Genomic DNA, 20354 nt, shown 5'->3' on the forward strand with positions numbered 1-20354 from the left:
GTTCTAACTTCCTGTGACAGGATGGAAAGAGGATCTGACTTCCTGTGACAGGGTGAAAAGAGGTTCTGACTTCCTGTGACAGGATGCAAAGAGGTTCTGACTTCCTGTGACAGGGTGGGAAGAGGTTCTCACTTCCTGTGACAGGGTGGAAAGATGCTCTGACTTCCTGTGACAGGGTGGAAAGAAGCTCTGAGTTCCTGTACCAGGATGGAAAGATGTTCTGACTTCCTGTGCCAGGATGGAAAGAGGTTCTGACTTACTGTGACAGGGTGGAAAGAGGTTCTAACTTCCTGTGACAGGATGGAAAGAGGATCTGACTTCCTGTGACAGGGTGGAAAGAGGTTCTGACTTCCTGTGACAGGATGGAAAGAGGTTCTGACTTCCTGTGACAGGGTGGGAAGAGGTTCTCACTTCCTGTGACACGGTGGAAAGATGCTCTGACTTCCTGTGACAGGGTGGAAAGAAGCTCTGAGTTCCTGTACCAGGATGGAAAGATGTTCTGACTTCCTGTGCCAGGATGGAAAGAGGTTCTGACTTACTGTGACAGGGTGGAAATAGGGTCTGACTTCCTGTGACAGGGTGGAAAGAGGTTCTGACTTCCTGTGACAGGGTGGAAAGAGGTTCTAGCTTCCTGTGACAGGGTGGAAAGAGGTTCTGACTTCCTGTGACAGGGTGGAAAGAGGTTCTGACTTCCTGTGACAGAGTGGGAAGAGGTTCTAACTTCCAGTGACAGGATGGAAAGAGGTTCTAACTTCTTCTGACACAGTGGAAATAGGTTCTAACTTCCTGTGACAGGGTGGAAAGAGGTTCAAACCTCCTCTGACACGGGGGAAAGAGGTTGTAAATTCCTGTGACAGGGTGGAAAGAGGTTCTGATTTCCTGTGACAGGGTGGAAAGAGGTTCTGACTTCCTGTGACATGATGGGCAGAGGTTCTAACTTCCTGTGACAGGATGGAAAGAGGTTCTTACTTAATGTGCCAGGATGGAAAGAGGTTCTAACTTCTTCTGACACAGTGGAAATAGGTTCTAACTTCCTGTTTCAGGGTGGAAAGAGGCTCTAACTTCCTCTGACATGGGGGAAAGAGGTTCTAACTTCCTGTACCAGGGTGGAAAGAGGTTCTAACTTCAAGTGACAGGATGGGCAGAGGTGCTAACTACTGTGACAGGGTGGAAAAGGTTCTAACTTCCTGTGACACGGTGGAAAGATGCTCTGACTTCCTGTGACAGGGTGGAAAGAAGCTCTGAGTTCCTGTACCAGGATGGAAAGATGTTCTGACTTCCTGTGCCAGGATGGAAAGAGGTTCTGACTTACTGTGACAGGGTGGAAAGAGGTTCTAACTTCCTGTGACAGGATGGAAAGAGGATCTGACTTCCTGTGACAGGGTGGAAAGAGGTTCTGACTTCCTGTGACAGGGTGGAAAGAGGTTCTGACTTCCTGTGACAGGGTGGGAAGAGGTTCTCACTTCCTGTGACAGGGTGGAAAGATGCTCTGACTTCCTGTGACAGGGTGGAAAGAGGTTCTAACTTCCTGTGACAGGATGGAAAGAGGATCTGACTTCCTGTGACAGGGTGGAAAGAGGTTCTGACTTCCTGTGACAGGGTGGAAAGAGGTTCTGACTTCCTGTGACAGGGTGGGCAGAGGTTCTCACTTCCTGTGACAGGGTGGAAAGATGCTCTGACTTCCTGTGACAGGGTGGAAAGAAGCTCTGAGTTCCTGTACCAGGATGGAAAGATGTTCTGACTTCCTGTGAGAGGGTGGAAAGACGTTCTGACTTCCTGTGACAGGGTGGAAAGAGGTTCTAACTTCCTCTGACATGGGGGAAAGAGGTTCAAACCTCCTCTGACACAGGGGAAAGAGGTTCTAAATTCCTGTGACAGGGTGGAAAGAGGTTCTGACTTCCTGTGACAGGATGGAAAGAGGTTCTAACTTCCTGTGCAGGATGGAAAGAGGTTCTAATTTCCTGTGACAAGATGGAAAGAGGTTCTAACTTCCTGTGACAGGGTGGAAAGAGGTTCTAACTTCCTGTGACAGGGTGGAAAGAGGTTCTAACTTCCTCTGACATGGGGGAAAGAGGTTCAAACCTCCTCTGACACAGGGGAAAGAGGTTCTAAATTCCTGTGACAGGGTGGAAAGAGGTTCTGACTTCCTGTGACAGGATGGAAAGAGGTTCTAACTTCCTGTGCAGGATGGAAAGAGGTTCTAATTTCCTGTGACAAGATGGAAAGAGGTTCTAACTTCCTGTGACAGGGTGGAAAGAGGTTCTAACTTCCTGTGACAGGGTGGAAAGAGGTTCTAACTTCCTGTGACAGGATGGAAAGAGGTTCTGACTTCCTGTGACAAAGTGGAAAGAGGTTCTAACAACCTCTGAAACAGTAGAAAGAGGTTCTAACTTCCAGTGACAGGATGGAAAGAGGTTCTGACTTCCTGTGACAGAGTGGGAAGAGGTTCTAACTTCCTGTGACAGGGTGGAAAGAGGTTCTGACTTCCAGTGACAGGATGGAAAGAGGTTCTAACTTCTTCTGACACAGTGGAAACAGGTTCTAACTTCCTGTGACAGGGTGGAAAGAGGTTCAAACCTCTCTGACACGGGGGAAAGAGGTTCTAAATTCCTGTGACAGGGTGGAAAGAGGTTCTGACTTCCTGTGACAGGATGGAAAGAGGTTCTGATTTCCTGTGACAGGGTGGAAAGAGGTTCTAACTTCCTGTGACAGGATGGAAAGAGGTTCTTACTTCCTGTGCCAGGATGGAAAGAGGTTCTAACTTTTTCTGACACAGTGGAAATAGGTTCTAACTTCCTGTTTCAGGGTGGAAAGAGGTTCTAACTTCCTCGGACATGGGGGAAAGAGGTTCTAACTTCCTGTACCAGGGTGGAAAGAGGTTCTAACTTCAAGTGACAGGATGGGCAGAGGTGCTAACTACTGTGACAGGGAGGAAAAGGTTCTAACTTCCTGTGACAGGATGGAAAAACGTTCTAACTTTCTGTGACAGGAGGCAAAGAGGTTCTAACTTCCGGTGACAGGATGGGAAGAGGTTCTAACTTCCTGTGAGACGGTGGGAAGAGGTTCTAACTTCCTCCTGTGACAGGGTGTAAAAGGTTCTGACTCCCTGTGACACGGTGGAAAGAGGTTTTAACTTCCTGTTACAGGGTGGAAAGAAGTTCTAACTTCCTCCAGTGATAGGGTGGAAACAGGATCTAACTTCCTGTAACAGGGTGGAAAGAGGTTCTAACTTCCTGTGACAGGATGGAAAGAGGATCTGACTTCTTGTGACAGGGTGGAAAGAGGTTCTGACTTCCTGTGACACGGTGGAAAGAGGTTCTGACTTCCTGTGACAGGGTGGGAAGAGGTTCTCACTTCCTGTGACAGGATGGAAAGAGGATCTGACTTCCTGTGACAGGGTGGAAAGAGGTTCTGACTTCCTGTGACAGGGTGGAAAGAGGTTCTGACTTCCTGTGACAGGGTGGGCAGAGGTTCTCACTTCCTGTGACAGGGTGGAAAGATGCTCTGACTTCCTGTGACAGGGTGGAAAGAAGCTCTGAGTTCCTGTACCAGGATGGAAAGATGTTCTGACTTCCTGTGCCAGGATGGAAAGAGGTTCTGACTTACTGTGACAGGGTGGAAAGAGGTTCTAACTTCCTGTGACAGGATGGAAAGAGGATCTGACTTCCTGTGACAGGGTGAAAAGAGGTTCTGACTTCCTGTGACAGGATGCAAAGAGGTTCTGACTTCCTGTGACAGGGTGGGAAGAGGTTCTCACTTCCTGTGACAGGGTGGAAAGATGCTCTGACTTCCTGTGACAGGGTGGAAAGAAGCTCTGAGTTCCTGTACCAGGATGGAAAGATGTTCTGACTTCCTGTGCCAGGATGGAAAGAGGTTCTGACTTACTGTGACAGGGTGGAAAGAGGTTCTAACTTCCTGTGACAGGATGGAAAGAGGATCTGACTTCCTGTGACAGGGTGGAAAGAGGTTCTGACTTCCTGTGACAGGATGGAAAGAGGTTCTGACTTCCTGTGACAGGGTGGGAAGAGGTTCTCACTTCCTGTGACACGGTGGAAAGATGCTCTGACTTCCTGTGACAGGGTGGAAAGAAGCTCTGAGTTCCTGTACCAGGATGGAAAGATGTTCTGACTTCCTGTGCCAGGATGGAAAGAGGTTCTGACTTACTGTGACAGGGTGGAAATAGGGTCTGACTTCCTGTGACAGGGTGGAAAGAGGTTCTGACTTCCTGTGACAGGGTGGAAAGAGGTTCTGACTTCCTGTGACAGGGTGGAAAGAGGTTCTGACTTCCTGTGACAGGGTGGGAAGAGGTTCTCACTTCCTGTGACAGGGTGGAAAGATGCTCTGACTTCCTGTGACAGGGTGGAAAGAAGCTCTGAGTTCCTGTACCAGGATGGAAAGATGTTCTGACTTCCTGTGCCAGGATGGAAAGAGGTTCTGACTTACTGTGACAGGGTGGAAAGAGGTTCTAACTTCCTGTGACAGGATGGAAAGAGGATCTGACTTCCTGTGACAGGGTGGAAAGAGGTTCTGACTTCCTGTGACAGGATGGAAAGAGGTTCTGACTTCCTGTGACAGGGTGGGAAGAGGTTCTCACTTCCTGTGACACGGTGGAAAGATGCTCTGACTTCCTGTGACAGGGTGGAAAGAAGCTCTGAGTTCCTGTACCAGGATGGAAAGATGTTCTGACTTCCTGTGCCAGGATGGAAAGAGGTTCTGACTTACTGTGACAGGGTGGAAATAGGGTCTGACTTCCTGTGACAGGGTGGAAAGAGGTTCTGACTTCCTGTGACAGGGTGGAAAGAGGTTCTGACTTCCTGTGACAGGGTGGAAAGAGGTTCTGACTTCCTGTGACAGAGTGGGAAGAGGTTCTAACTTCCAGTGACAGGATGGAAAGAGGATCTAACTTCTTCTGACACAGTGGAAATAGGTTCTAACTTCCTGTGACAGGGTGGAAAGAGGTTCAAACCTCCTCTGACACGGGGGAAAGAGGTTGTAAATTCCTGTGACAGGGTGGAAAGAGGTTCTGATTTCCTGTGACAGGGTGGAAAGAGGTTCTGACTTCCTGTGACATGATGGGCAGAGGTTCTAACTTCCTGTGACAGGATGGAAAGAGGTTCTTACTTAATGTGCCAGGATGGAAAGAGGTTCTAACTTCTTCTGACACAGTGGAAATAGGTTCTAACTTCCTGTTTCAGGGTGGAAAGAGGCTCTAACTTCCTCTGACATGGGGGAAAGAGGTTCTAACTTCCTGTACCAGGGTGGAAAGAGGTTCTAACTTCAAGTGACAGGATGGGCAGAGGTGCTAACTACTGTGACAGGGTGGAAAAGGTTCTAACTTCCTGTGACAGGATGGAAAAACGTTCTAACTTTCTGTGACAGGAGGCAAAGAGGTTCTAACTTCCGGTGACAGGATGGGAAGAGGTTCTAACTTCCTCCTGTGACAGGGTGTAAAAGGTTCTGACTCCCTGTGACACGGTGGAAAGAGGTTTTAACTTCCTGTTACAGGGTGGAAAGAAGTTCTAACTTCCTCCAGTGACAGGGTGGAAACAAGTTCTAACTTCCTGTGACAGGGTGGAAAAGGTTCTAATTTCCTGTGACAGGGTGGAAAGAGATTCTGACTCCCTGTGACACGGTGGAAAGAGGTTTTAACTTCCTGTTATAGGGTGGAAAGAAGTTCTAACTTCCTCCAGTGACAGGGTGGAAACAGGTTCTAACTTCCTGTAACAGGGTGGAAAAGGTTCTAATTTCCTGTGACAGGGTGGAAAGAGGTTCTGACTTCCTGTGACAGGGTGGAAAGAGGTTTTAACTTCCTGTTACAGGGTGGAAAGAAGTTCTAACTTCCTCCAGTGACAGGGTGGAAACAGGTTCTAACTTCCTGTTACAGGGTGGAAAAGGTTCTAATTTCCTGTGACAGGTTGGAAAGAGGTTCTCACTTCCTGTGACAGGGTGGAAAGAGGTTCTAACTTCCTGTGACAGGATGGAAAGAGGATCTGACTTCCTGTGACAGGGTGGAAAGAGGTTCTGACTTCCTGTGACAGGGTGGAAAGAGGTTCTGACTTCCTGTGACAGGGTGGGAAGAGGTTCTCACTTCCTGTGACAGGGTGGAAAGAGGTTCTGACTTCCTGTGACAGGATGGAAAGAGGTTCTAACTTCCTGTGACAGGATAATGACAGATCGTAACTTCTTGTAATTGGATGGAAAGAGCTAACTTACTGTAACAGGCCCCACCTTCCTGCGACAGGATGGGCAGAGGTTCTAACTTCCTGTGACAGGATGGAAAGAGGTTCTGACTTCCTGTGACAGGGTGGAAAGAGGTTCTAACTTCCTGTGACAGGGTCGAGAGGTTCTAACTTCCTGCGACAGGGTGGAAAGAGGTTCTAATTTCCTGTTACAAGGTGGAAAGAGGTTCTGACTTCCTGTGACAGGGTGGCAAGAGGTTCTGACTTCCTGTGACAGTATGGAAAGAGGTTGTGACTTCCTGTGACAGGGTGGAAATAGGTTCTGACTTCCTGTGACAGGGTGGAAAGAGGTTCTGACTTCCTGTGACAGGGTGGAAAGAGGTTCTGACTCCCTGTGACAGGGTGGAAAGAGGTTCTGACTTCCTGTTACAGGGTGGAAAGAGGTTCTGACTTCCCGTGACAGGATGGAAAGAGGATCTGACTCCCTGTGACAGGGTGGAAAGAGGTTCTGACTTCCTGTTACAGGGTGGAAAGAGGTTCTAACTTCCTGTGACAGGATAATGACAGATCGTAACTTCTTGTAATTGGATGGAAAGAGCTAACTTCCTGTTACAGGTCCCACCTTCCTGTGACAGGATGGGCAGAGGTTCTAACTTCCTGTGACAGATTGGAAAGGGGTTCTGACTTCCTGTGACAGCTTGGAAAGAGGTTCTGACTTCCTGTGACACGGTGGAAAGAGGTTCTAACTTCCTGCTACAGGTTGGAAATAGGTTCTAAATTCCTGTGACAGGATGGAAAGAGGTTCTAATTTCCTGTTACAGGGTGGAAAGAAGTTCTAACTTCCTGTGACAGGGTCCAGAGGTTCTAACTTCCTGCGACAGGGTGGAAAGAGGTTCTAACTTCCTGTGACAGGGTGGAAAGAGGTTCTAACTTCCTGCGACAGGGTGGAAAGAGGTTCTAATTTCCTGTTACAGGTTGGAAAGAGGTTCTGACTTCCTGTGCCAGGATGGAAAGAGGTTCTGACCTCCTGTGACAGGGTGGCAAGAGGTTCTGACTTCCTGTGACAGTATGGAAAGAGGTTCTGACTTCCTGTGACAGGGTGGAAAGAGGCTCTGACTTCCCTTTTTTTTTTTAATTTATTTAGTATTTATAGATTATTTATTTATGATAGAGAGAGAGGCAGAGACACAGGAGGAGGGAGAAGCAGGCTCCATGCTGGCAGCCCGACGCGGGGCTCGATCCAGGGACTCCAGGATTGCGCCCTGGGCCAAAGGCCAGCGCTAAACTGCTGAGCCACTCAGGGATTCCCAGAGGTTCTGACTCTCTGTGACAAGATGCAAAGAGGTTCTGACCTCCTGTGACAGGGTGGCAAGAGGTTCTGACTTCCTGTGACAGGGTGGAAAGAGGTTCTGACTTCCTGTGACAGGGTCCAGAGGTTCTAACTTCCTGTGACAGGGTGGAAAGAGGTTCTAACTTCCTGCGACAGGGTGGAAAGAGGTTCTGACTTCCTGTGACAGGGTGGAAAGAGGTTCTGACTTCCTGTGACAGGGTCCAGAGGTTCTAACTTCCTGCGACACGGTGGAAAGAGGTTCTTACTTCCTGTGACAGGGTGGAAAGAGGTTCTAACCTCCTGTGACAGGGTCCAGAGGTTCTAACTTCCTGCGACAGGGTGGAAAGAGGTTCTTACTTCCTGTGACAGGGTGGAAAGAGGTTCTGACTTCCTTTTTTTTTTTTAATTTATTTAGTATTTATAGATTTTTTATTTATGATAGAGAGAGAGGCAGAGACACAGGAGGAGGGAGAAGCAGGCTCCATGCTGGCAGCCCGACGCGGGGCTCGATCCAGGGACTCCAGGATTGCGCCCTGGGCCAAAGGCCAGCACTAAACTGCTGAGCCACTCAGGGATTCCCAGAGGTTCTGACTTCCTGTGACAGGATGCAAAGAGGTTCTGACCTCCTGTGACAGGGTGGCAAGAGGTTCTGACTTCCTGTGACAGTATGGAAAGAGGTTGTGACTTCCTGTGACAGGGTGGAAAGAGGTTCTGACTTCCCATGCCAGGATGGAAAGAGGTTCTGACTTCCTGTGACAGGGTGGAAAGAGGTTCTCACTTCCTGTGCCAGGATGTAAAGAGGTTCTACTTCCTGTGACAGGCTGGAACTAGGTTGTGACTTCCTGAGACAGGGTGGAAATAGGTTCTGACTTCCTGTGACAGGATGGAAAGAGGTTGTGATTTCCTGTGAGTACGTGGGAAGAGGTTCTAACTTCCTCCTGTGACACGGTGGAAAGAGGTTCTAACTTCCGGTTACAGGGTGGAAAGAAGTTCTAACTTCCTGTGACAGGGTGGAAAGAGGTTCTACTTCATGTGAGAGGGTGGGAAGAGGTTCTAACTTCCTCCTGTGACAGGGTGGAAAGAGGATCTGACTTCCTGTGACACGGTGGAAAGAGGTTCTAACTTCCTGCAACAGGGTGGAAAGAGGTTCTAATTTCCTGTTACAGGGTGGAAAGAAGTTCTAACTTCCTGTGACAGGGTCCAGAGGTTCTAACTTCCTGCGACAGGGTGGAAAGAGGTTCTAACTTCCTGTGACAGGGTGGAAAGAGGTTCTAACTTCCTGCGACAGGGTGGAAAGAGGTTCTAATTTCCTGTTACAGGTTGGAAAGAGGTTCTAACTTCCTGTGACAGGATGCAAAGAGGTTCTGACTTCCTGTGCCAGGATGGAAAGAGGTTCTGACCTCCTGTGACAGGGTGGCAAGAGGTTCTGACTTCCTGTGACAGTATGGAAAGAGGTTGTGACTTCCTGTGACAGGGTGGAAAGTGGTTCTAACTTCCTGTGCCAGGGTAGAAAGAGGTTCTAACTTCCTGTGACAGGGTGGAAAGAGGTTCTAACTTCCTGCGACAGGGTGGAAAGAGGTTCTAATTTCCTGTTACAGGTTGGAAAGAGGTTCTAACTTCCTGTGACAGGATGCAAAGAGGTTCTGACTTCCTGTGCCAGGATGGAAAGAGGTTCTGACCTCCTGTGACAGGGTGGCAAGAGGTTCTGACTTCCTGTGACAGTATGGAAAGAGGTTGTGACTTCCTGCGACAGGGTGGAAAGAGGTTCTAACTTCCTGCGACAGGGTGGAAAGAGGTTCTAATTTCCTGTTACAGGTTGGAAAGAGGTTCTGACTTCCTGTGACAGGATGCAAAGAGGTTCTGACTTCCTGTGCCAGGATGGAAAGAGGTTCTGACCTCCTGTGACAGGGTGGCAAGAGGTTCTGACTTCCTGTGACAGTATGGAAAGAGGTTGTGACTTCCTGTGACAGGGTGGAAAGTGGTTCTAACTTCCTGTGCCAGGGTAGAAAGGGGTTCTAATTTCCTGTTACAGGGTGGAAAGAGGTTCTGACTTCCTGTGACAGGATGCAAAGAGGTTCTGACTTCCTGTGCCAGGATGGAAAGAGGTTCTGACTTCCTGTGACAGGGTGGCAAGAGGTTCTGACTTCCTGTGACAGTATGGAAAGAGGTTGTGACTTCCTGTGACAGGGTGGAAATAGGTTCTGACTTCCTGTGACAGGGTGGAAAGAGGTTCTGACTTCCTGTGACAGGGTGGAAATAGGTTCTGACTTCCTGTGACAGGGTGGAAAGAGGTTCTGACTTCCTGTGACAGGATGGAAAGAGGTTGTGACTTCCTGTGACAGGGTGGAAAGAGGTTCTGACTTCCTGTGCCAGGATGGAGAAGAGGTTCTAACTTCCTGTGACAGGGTCGAGAGGTTCTAACTTCCTGCGACAGGGTGGAAAGAGGTTCTAATTTCCTGTTACAGGGTGGAAAGAGGTTCTGACTTCCTGTGACAGGATGGAAAGAGGTTCTGACTTCCTGTGACATGGTGGAAAGAGGTTCTGACTTCCTGTGACAGGGTGGCAAGAGGTTCTGACTTCCTGTGACAGGATGCAAAGAGGTTCTGACCTTCTGTGACAGGGTGGAAAGAGGTTCTGACTTCCTGTGACATATGGAAAGAGGTTCTGACTTCCTGTGCCAGGATGGAAAGGGGTTCTGACTTCCTGTGACAGGGTGGAAAGAGTTTCTGACTTCCTGTGACAGGGTGGAAAGAGGCTCTGACTTCCTTTTTTTTTTTAATTTATTTAGTATTTATAGATTATTTATTTATGATAGAGAGAGAGGCAGAGACACAGGAGGAGGGAGAAGCAGGCTCCATGCTGGCAGCCCGACGCGGGGCTCGATCCAGGGACTCCAGGATTGCGCCCTGGGCCAAAGGCCAGCGCTAAACTGCTGAGCCACTCAGGGATTCCCAGAGGTTCTGACTTCCTGTGACAGGATGGAAAGAGTTCTGACTTCCTGTTTAGGTCCCACCTTCCTGTGACAGGTTGGCGAGAGCGCCTAACTTCCTCCGACAGGAGATGATGGCTCCTAACTTCCTGTAGTGGAGATGCAGGCAGGTTGTAACCTCCTGCGAGACGACGGGGACACGAACTATCTCATGCCTCCCGAACGCCAGGACTTCCCACTCGGACGGCAGCTGCCATAGGAGGTGCAGCCAAAGTGCAGAGCCATCTGGGACTTTGCGGAGCACGTCCCAGGAAGTTCTGCCATTTTGACCTTGTTGGGATGCTCTAGCCCGGAGCACGTCCCATCCTATCTTCCATCCCTTTCAGCTCTTTAAGTTTCCACGCCTCGTGCTTGGTCCCCTGGACTCCCCTGCACTCGGCATTTACTGTGCGTGTGGTCTCTTTCTACGTCCTACTTCCAGCTTTTTATCAGGACTGGTAGGAACCATTTCGTTTACTTGGCCAGTTACCTTCGGAGCACTCAGAGCCCTGGGAGCGAGCTCCTTGGTCCTCCCTGGGGATGAGCCTCCAGGGTGGGTGAGGAGTCACGCATGGCAGGGGCCCCGAGGGCAGTGGGGGGACAGAGGACAGGAGGTAAGCAGAAGAAGGGTGCTGCTGAGGGGCGGCCTACCCCCAGAGACCCTAGGTCCAGGCCAAATGGGAGCGTTCCAGGCCATTTGGGAGACACCACGGGATGGTGCCTGGCCTCATGCCGGGTGCATCGGGGTTTCTCCTTCCATTAGCTCACGTCCCTGTCCCACTTTGTCCCCCTGTTCTATTGGCGGGAAGATCAAAGCTCAATGAGGACACCTCCATGACTCCAGAGTCTGTAGTGAGGGGTAGACGCAAAGTTGGCCTCACTTGAAAGCCCGGTTGCGCGTGCGCGTGCATCCACACCCCAGCTGCTCGAGGAAGGGCTTGGTGGGTCTGGCCAGCAGGTGGCACTAGAGTCTCCTTCATGTGACACCGGCTTTCCCAGTCCTGTGTGGCCTGTACCCCGTCCAAGGACACGGTTGTGATGTGCCAGGGGAGAAGCATTAACCCGGCGTGTGTGGAGGGAGCGAACGCGAGGTGTGCGTCATGCTCTGGGTATAGTCATTAACCCAGAGCACTCCAAGCTCTTTCCCACACTAGGCATTTCTGAGCCGGGCTCCTTCTAGAGCACTCCCTTCCCAGGGGCCGGGCAAGGGCTCCTTGGCTTTACCTCCAGTACCTGGCATGGGCTCGACACCTGCTACATGCTTTAGAAGATGTGCACGGTTAAGTACGGCCCCGATTCTCCTGCTCAGTTCCAACTGCAGCCCTTCTATCCTGCTTTACCCGAAATTTCCTGAAACAGCACAGAAATCACAACTCCTGCCTCTGGCAAGCCACCTGCCTGCCTGACTGTGCCAGACATAAAAGTCTTTGTTAGCCGGTACGCGTGGACTGAGGAGGGGCCATTGGGGCTCAGAGAAGCACCAGGTTCCCGGGACCGCATGTCTTGGTTTCTGTCTCATCATGTACAAGACAACAACGTGCCCCAATTTCTCTGTTCAACCCGTTTGATCGGAACACTGTATTTTCTGTGAAAACGCAATTATTGAAAACTGCCACGCGCCAGAAAAAGAATGTCCTCCAGGCCTTGTCCCTGCTTCTGGGAGGCCCGGCCCCTCCGGCCACCCATCCCCAAGCTGTCCCATGCTTACAGCCTTCCCTGCTGGCACCTCCTTGACTGCCATGCTCTCGTCGTTCTGGAGAGATGCCCCAGGAACAGGCCCAGGCGGGGCTCCACCCCTCCGTCCACCCGCGTTACACCCTCAGGCCCAGAGCCGTGCCAAACAAGGCTACCCAGCCTCGCTCTGGCTTCCAAGACCATGAGTCTCAGGGCTCGGGCGTGCTGAGCAGATAAAGAGGATGCTTTCAGTCCCATCCCAGGCCCTGGAACACTTGACATTCCTCCTGCGGGTCGGAGGGAATCGTGTGGTCAGGATCTTAATAGCCTGGAGGATCCACGCGTCCCAGCCCTGTGGTCTGTGGCCCAGCCTGCTGGGTCATGCTCCAGTTACTGCCCCTTGGCTGCCAGGGACACTGCCCAGAAGGAGACGGTGTGGAGAGAAAGAGAAGGCTGAGGCCCAGAGAGAGAGAGAGAGAATGTGCGCACACAAATGTGTGTGTGCGCGTGCTTTAAATCTTCCCTCTCAAGGCACCCTAAACACTAACCTCAGAAGTGCCGGCTCCTGGGTCTTTCCTAATACAGCGCTTTAGAATTTTACAAATTGCTTTCTGAAGGTCAGATGAGACATTCTTCAGGAGAATTTTTGAGGAGGAAAAAAAGCTATAAAAATAGACAAAAAGTCCAGCCTGAGCAGTTAGCAGTGCTGGGACTAGCCAGTCCTTGCTTGGAGCTCTGGCCTGCATCCTGCCCAAGCTGGTTCAGAGGCTTGTCACTACGCTCACACTAGGCCAGAAGCTCCCTGTGGTCCCCTCACTAGGAGGGGGCAGCTGGGATAAGATCCTCCTACGGCCACTCAACTTGGGGTTCCAGCCCAGCTCCCCCTTCCTATGCTGGGCTCCTGGCTGGCCCACGATGCCCCACGGGGAGCAGCGAAGGACAAGACTGCAACCAGATGGATTCGTGTGTGCAGCAGTGACGGCCCCAACCACACAGCCCTGCAGGAGCCCGTATCCCGTCACCCGCCTGAGGGCCCGACCACTCCACCAGCCGCACAGTCAGAAGCGGCAGAGCCAGAACAGCAAAGTCACCCCAAGGAACCTCCGTGTTGGCTTTGCGGTGCCCCCGAGGCAGAGAAATGGCGTGGCTAGTGAGCATCCTCACCGCAACTTTTTCTGAGCATCGACTGCATGCTGGCCAGCGCTGGGCTGGACGCCTGGAGCTCGTTACCACTAATCCTCGCTAATCCTCAAGGCCTCACCGAGCAGGTGTTGCAGACAGACAGAGGCCCCTGGGTGGCCAAGCCACTGACCTGAGGCCGCAGCGCCGGGGAGCAGGACAGCGAGGCCGGAAACCTGGAATCCCTGCCCCAGTTCTTCCCCTTTCTATGCAGCCTCTCAGGCCATGCCGGGACCCGGACACCAGGGGTATCACCCACCTTCCCTTCATCCATAAAAACCGTCTACCCACACCCTAGCGGGGCAGAACCCAGCGTGAGTGTTACGAGGGGGCTTTGCCCCACCATCACCGCTCAGCACCCATGACCCTGAGACGTCACCACCCTCCTTGCAGCTGGAGTGTGGAGGTCCTAAGAAGTCAAGAGACCCGGAATAGACTGAGCGGGAAGGCAAACCCAAGGGAACCCGACTCCAAGCCAGCATCTTCCCAGGATGCCCCAGCATCCCCACGAGGCTCCAGAACAGTCAGCAGGGCTGGTGCAACAGGAGTTGGGGCAGACTCCGTGCAGCTCTCTGTTCTGCTCTCACCACCGGGGGGCGCTGGCGAGCAGGACTGGGCATTAATCTTGGCCAGCTTCCTGGGAGGGGTGGCTTGGAGCCTCATCCTCCCCCTCGTGCCTGAATCCCAGTCCTGACTCACAGAAAGTGACGAGCCCCCTCGATATCAGGCCCGGGGACAGGGGTGGGGACAGATGGAGCCCTGGAGCACCAACCCCCTAAGTGAGCACCACGCAGATCCAGGTTCCCTGCGGAAACACTCCGCATCCTGGCTGGAAGCCCTTCGCCACCCCGCCCCTGTCCACAGGCCTACTTCAATCCTCCCCCCCATGTCTCCCCCCCCCCAACTCAGCTCTTCCCTCCCCTTCTCTCTAGCATCGCCTACTGCAGGCACCCCACGCCCCCAACCCCGGCCAGCCGGGGGCCCTGCTGTACCTGGGGGCCTCTGCTGTTCTGGCCTGTGCTCCTACTGGGCTCAGTGCAGGGGATGGGGGGCCTTTGTGGGCCCACTGTGCGCCCAGACTCCGGCACATGGTATGCCCGCGGTCCCCAAACAAGTAGATGACTTTCTCCAGCACCGAGAAGCAGAGCCTTCCACGGCACACACCAACACGCACGGAGGAGGTGGGTCTGCCGATCTGGGCTGTGGCCTCGGCACACAGCGCCCACCCTCAGCCCTTGGGCTCAGGGGGTGTGCAGACGCCACCAGGGCAGCTGCCTCCCACGTGGGTCTCGTGGCTGTGCGTGAGTTACAAGTCCACACCCAGGGCCAGCTGGTTTTCCAGAGCCCTCAAACCCAGACGCAGACACAGGGTCACAACACGGAACAGCAGCCCAGCCTCAAACTGAGGACACAACTTTCCCAGCAGTCAGAGGACTGTCCCTGCCACCCTCCGGACCTCTGTGTGACCCGGGAGGTCTCCGGAAGGCCGCACACCCGCATACCCAGCTCTGGAGGGGCCCCTCCCTAACCGGGCGCAGGGAGGACCTGAGCTGTGGGCTTTCCAGGAGGACGGACACACCCGCACTGGGGCCGCGGAGCAGGCCCGCGGGGACAGCGAGGCCCGAGGATGAGCGTGCCGTCGCCGGGAAGGGCCCAAAGGGCCACCGGGGAGATGGGCTCTCAGAGCGTCTCCCGTTCTGGCATCCAGCAAGCCGGAGGCCCGGCCAGAACCACAGGCCAGGGTAACCACCCCCCCCGCACCGAGGCAGAGGAAGCAGACGGCGAGGCCAGGGGCACCAGCCAAGGAGGCCCTGACCCCCAGCAGGAGCAGCAGACTGCAGGTCAAGAGGCCGAGTGGCGGTCAGCCTCGCTGGCTTGGAGCTTTCCAGGGGGCGGAGGGAGGGCTCACCCCTCCGTGCTCCGGAATCTGCCCCCCTGGAGAGCTCTTCCTGCAGCTACTGACCGCGGCACCAAGCACAACTCACTGAATAAACGTAGGGGCAGGGTGGCCTGGAGTGAGACCAGAGGGTCCTCCCCAGGCCCTGAGGAAGGGGCTTCCTGGACCCTCCGGCAGCCATCCCAGCGGCCTGGGAGGGAGGGACCTTACAGTGACATGACAACACATAGCTTCAGGTTTGGGACATAGAATGTGAACAGAATCCGGCTTCTAGGAGGTGGTATGGGGGGGATGGCCTACTGATGACACCCCGGCAACCACGTCAGCTCACCCAGAACCAGCATCACCCTCATCTGGGTCAGAGCATGTCCCCACACCTGTGTCCTGCAGGTGAGGAAGCCAAGGCCCAGAGCGCTGCCCCGCGGCTCTGTCTTATCCTGGGCAACCAGAGGGCTGAGGGCTCCCTCCACGCACAGGGCAGGCCCACCCACCTTGATGTCACTCCGTGGCTCTACAGCCAGGCTGCTGGAGACTCAGGGTCCTCCAGTTTCCCGGGACCCCCGGGGGAGGGCACTGATCATGAACCGCCCTCCCCGGCCCAGAGCCGTGCCCCCTTCCCCGGAAGGCCGACGCAGGCAGACCGCGGTGGGGCCCATGGGACTTACGTGTCTGCGGAGCGGCGGTAGTTCTTGGGGCACTCGAAGGCCAGGCAGCGGAAGCCCCCCTGGATGTTGAAGCAGGTCTCGTTGATGGAGCAATTGTGGATGCCGGTCACACACTCGTCGATGTCTGTGAGAGACCCCGAGGCGCCCAGTGAAGGCCGAGGCCACCTGCATGTCCCCATCTGCAGACGGGGAGCCTCCCACCCACAGGACCGCACCAGCTGTTTCACCCCCAGGATCTGTCAGTGTTTATAGAGTTTTCACTTATTATTCACAGTTCGTGGGATGAGGGTGACAAGAACGGCCCTGGAAGTGCTTCGAGGAGTCCTGTCCTTTCTCCTAATGCTTCAATGGGCAATGCTATCATCGTCTCATTTTAGGAAGGAGCCCACAGAGGTTTGGTGACTCTCCTAAGGTCACATGTTCTGTAAGCGGCAGAGTCGAGCGCTGAACCCATGGGGGCTGGTGCCAGGGTCAGCACACCCTCCCCTCATGTGGGACTCGACACATCCCAGTGGGGACATAGCAGAAGCCACCAGTCCCACAGTACAGGGGAGGGGACCGGGATTCTACGGTGTGCTCGGGCCCAGGGTTGGGGAAGCTGGGGGCACCGTCCCGAGAGGACCGAGGACAGCGGGAGCAGCCCCACGCTGGGGTCTGGGGGATGCCACCCAGCCTGGGAAGCATCTGTGAAGTGATGCCAGATGCCTCATCCTGGTGGCAAAAACAACACTCCTAATCTCAAAGGCTGAGGTTCAGGAATGTGTTTCTGCAGGGCTTGGCAGGACCCCAGGCTGTGGTGAGGGAGGCCGGCCAGGAGCAAGAAAGTCATCTCCTCTGCCAGAAAGGCGAAAACAAAGTGACTTCCATCCAGCGCTGTGGGCGAGCAGAGTGGGTCCCTCCCAGGAAGGGCCACAGTTCCTGCCTGCCTTTGATCAAAGTCCCCTGCTTCACTACCAGTGTTGACAAGTGCAGATCCCAGGCCCTCAGGAGCCTCTGGGTCGACGGTCCTGTGTCAGGGGCTGGTGAGGAAGGGGCTGACAGACCCAGCCTCCGTGACTGAGCTCCTGGGGTCTTCCCCAGATCCGTCCCAGGGCCTTCATCCACACGAGTATCTACTCAGCACCCCCTCTCGCTTATCGAAGGGCTCAGTCACAGGGCCCGGGATGCCCCCTAGAGTGCTGGGAGCGGGGTACAGGGGGCTGCCACTGGCCCCCTTATTTAGCCCACACTGGAGCCGACCCACAGCCCCAGTAGGGCCCTCATGGCCTCAGAGCTCAGCACTACAGAGACTCAGGGCTGCTGCCCACCAGAACGCACCCATCCCCTGCCTGGGCCCTGCTCTGCCCCCAGCTCTCGGCAGGGCCTGGTTCCCAGCAAGTCGAGTGGGTGCGTGAAAGTTTGAACAAGCAGCTCCGTGCTGTGGAATGGGGTCTTCTGGGCACCAAGTTCCCACTTCCTCCTAGGCTGGCATCTCCCTAAAGGCTGTCCTGGTCCCCAGGGGGCTGCCGAGGGCCTGGCCGGGGAGTCAGAACCCGCTGGAGACAGATGTGCCAGGTCTGGGAGACCAGGGGTGTGTGGGCCCCAGAACACACGTGGGATGCAGAGGCCTCCTCTCCCCCTCCCAGTTGCACCCCATCTGTGGTGTGGCCCCTGGGTCAGGGAAGTGCAGCTCCCCAGGCTGGGGGCTGCCCCAGTGACCCCCCAGGGGTTCCACAGTGCTCACCTTGGCAGTTACGGCCGTTGGGGGCCAGCCTGTATCCAGATGAAGGGCAGCTGCACTGGAAGCTTCCAGGGATGTTGATGCAGCGATAGGAGCAGATATGGCCACCAGTGGGCAGGGCGCACTCGTCAATGTCTGTGACAGCAGAGCCCACCCTTAGTGTCCTGTGTGGACCCCGGCCGGGCTACATTCCCAACAGGGGGCCAGGTCGGGGCCTGGGAGGGTAGTCAAGTGGGGCACCTGGGACACGGGAAGCCTCAAAGTGCTGGGCGGCCTCGGAAGCCCTTACGCCAAAGAAGGGAAGGGCCTCGCTTAGGGTCACACAGCAAGTTCCTGGTGTGAAGTACAGGAAGGAGGTGGGGAAGGAGGCAGACTGGCGGCTGAGGGAGGGAAAGGCCCAGGGCTTCAGGAGAGCTAATAGGACAAATGTGCTAATAAAAAATACACCTGCCAGGAAAAGATAGGAACCCCAATAGCAGGTGTCCCTGAAGCACCTACGGTGCACTTGGAACCATACAAAGCTTTCCTGGTTTAATCCTCTGACAGCCTGGTGGGTCTGGAGTCAGCCCTCAGACAGCAGGGGAGGGATAGCCCCAGCCAAGGACAAGCAGAGTCCGGAGTCACGCTTGCGGCTGGCCCTGAGCCCCCACCTTGTGCCCGGGTCACCACCACCAGGCTCTATCACGTGTGGTTCCTGCCCCGTGCAGGTCAAGGTCCTGGCACGCACTTCGATCCCCAGTTACGTGTCTGCTATTTCCTAAACCTCACTCTCAATGACTTATTTGTATCCAAACAAATCTCAGTTGGACAGGGAAAAACCCTCACCACCCGCCAGCCTGGAAAGGCGTTAAGTCGAAGGGGGTGGGTGATCTCCCCTCTGCCGAGTGGGGCACCCTCACCTTCGCAGGTGACCCCGTCCACGTCGCTCAGCTGGTAGCCTCGCCGGCAGTAGCACTGGTAGGAGCCATACACGTTGGCACACTCCTGGCTGCAAGGGCTGCTGCTGCATTCATTCACGTCTGAAAACGAGAGGGTCCCCGAGGTCACCGCCCGATGACCCAGCCTGGCCCCTGGCAGGGCTGTAAGCACAGCACCTCCCTCAAGCTAACATAGAGGAAGGGCCAGAGGTCCTGAGGTCGGGGCTGGGGGCCTGTCTGGGGTCGCCCCACAGGAAAGAGCTTCCTTCTCAGTCCCCTGTGGTTGATGGATCTGGAACCTCTTATCAGGATGACAGTAGAGCCTTCGTCTCGGTTCCTCCAGCAGGGTCCTGTGGGGCCACTGCCAGGTCAGTTCTGGCCCTCAAATGGAGATCCAATCGCAGCCCTCCCCACTTCACCTCTGCAGAGAGGGAGGCCTGGGCAAGCAGCCGATGTGCCAATATTTCCAACACTCCAATACCTGGCGCTCGCCAGGCTACTCAGCAGCTCTGGGCTTCGGCTCATCTGTTCCCTTCCCTTAGAGCAGGGATCAGCACACATCTGGCCCACCGCTTGGTTTTGTAAATGAAGTTTTATTGGAACACAGCCACGTTCACTCATATAGCCCGATCTGTGGCTGCTCTTGCACTGCAGCCATAGAGGTGAGTAGGTGCGACAGACTGCAGCCAGCAGAGCCAAAATCAGTTACTATGTGGCTTTTAGAGAATTTTTTTTTTTTTTTTGCCAACCTCTGGCCTAGAAGGCCCTACTCACATGCATTTATGGCTAACCCCTAGCAGGGCAGGAGGGGCGAGCAGCTGAGAATGTCCATTGGCCTCTCACCCGATGTTTTATCCTGCTGCACCCCCAGTGCCCAGCCTGGCTGCCAGCTGCTCACCCGGTTCCCTGCTCACCTCTGACCCCGTGTGGCTTCTCACCACAGCCTAGACACTCCCTGAAGGCAGGAACCACGTTCTCACTACACACCCTGTCGGGTGTGCTTTATAAATGCTTAAGGGAATGACAGGGCACAGCTGGCCAGGCCCTGGTTCTCTGTCCTCACTGTTGCTGCTAACGTAGACGTGAGTGTGTCCTTTCCAGTCACTTAGGAGTGACGAGAAACAGCATAAGCCATGAACGATTACAGCAAGAGCACCAGTGGTCTCCACAGCTGGCACTTTGTCTCAGCGCAGGTCACTGGGATGAGCTCTTCACAGGCTTCATCCTCATGCCTCCCAATAACATGGGTCCTGCCACCCCGACTGGGGTCCCAGATGAGGACACTGGGGCCCAGAAACACCGAGGTACTTCTTAACCCAAGCTAGGGTTTTGAACCCAAGCTCTAGGGAGACCGCCACCCCCCCCCACCCCCCCCACCCCCCCGATGCGTGAATCTGTTTCCTTGCTGATACGTGTGCATTGGGTCTGGTTCTTGGGGACAGATTCTAAACTTGGAGGGACTCTTGGGCCTAGGATCCCGTCATACTGTCCACCCTCCCGTCTGGGTGCATCTGGGCCTATCGGACTTTTGTGATCGTCCTGCCAAGTGTACAGGGGGAGGGGATTGCTGAGGGCTGTCAAAGCTCTGACCTCAGAACCTCATCCCCGTAGAACATGTGACACCTGTTGAGCACCTACTGCATGCCAGGCCCTGTGCTGAATGCACATGATGTCAGCTCAGTCCAACCCCAGAGGAAGCTGGTGCTGTGTGATCACCCGAAGACTCTGCTTGAACAACTCTGCCCAACCCCCCGCCCAGCAGCCAGAGAGACCCGACCGCACTTTAGCATTACGGCTTCGACCGGCCCGAGTGGGGTGCCTGGGA

General features: G+C 54.3%; 1 protein-coding gene across 2 annotated transcripts in view; it reads right to left on the minus strand.

Moving 5' to 3' along the window:
- The window catches only part of FBLN1 (fibulin 1), a 97966-nt gene that overhangs the window by 36685 nt on the left and 40927 nt on the right, over positions 1-20354 (minus strand). For both annotated transcript variants that reach the window (XM_072742435.1, XM_072742436.1), the window contains exons 12-14: positions 18512-18631; positions 17616-17747; positions 15893-16016 (exon numbers count right to left, since the gene is read on the minus strand). In XM_072742435.1, the coding sequence (XP_072598536.1) occupies positions 15893-16016; positions 17616-17747; positions 18512-18631 (376 nt within the window). The remainder of the gene's footprint in view (positions 1-15892; positions 16017-17615; positions 17748-18511; positions 18632-20354) is intronic.

This window comes from Vulpes vulpes, chromosome 16 (assembly GCF_048418805.1).
Source record: "Vulpes vulpes isolate BD-2025 chromosome 16, VulVul3, whole genome shotgun sequence".
Lineage (NCBI taxonomy): Eukaryota > Metazoa > Chordata > Mammalia > Carnivora > Canidae > Vulpes > Vulpes vulpes.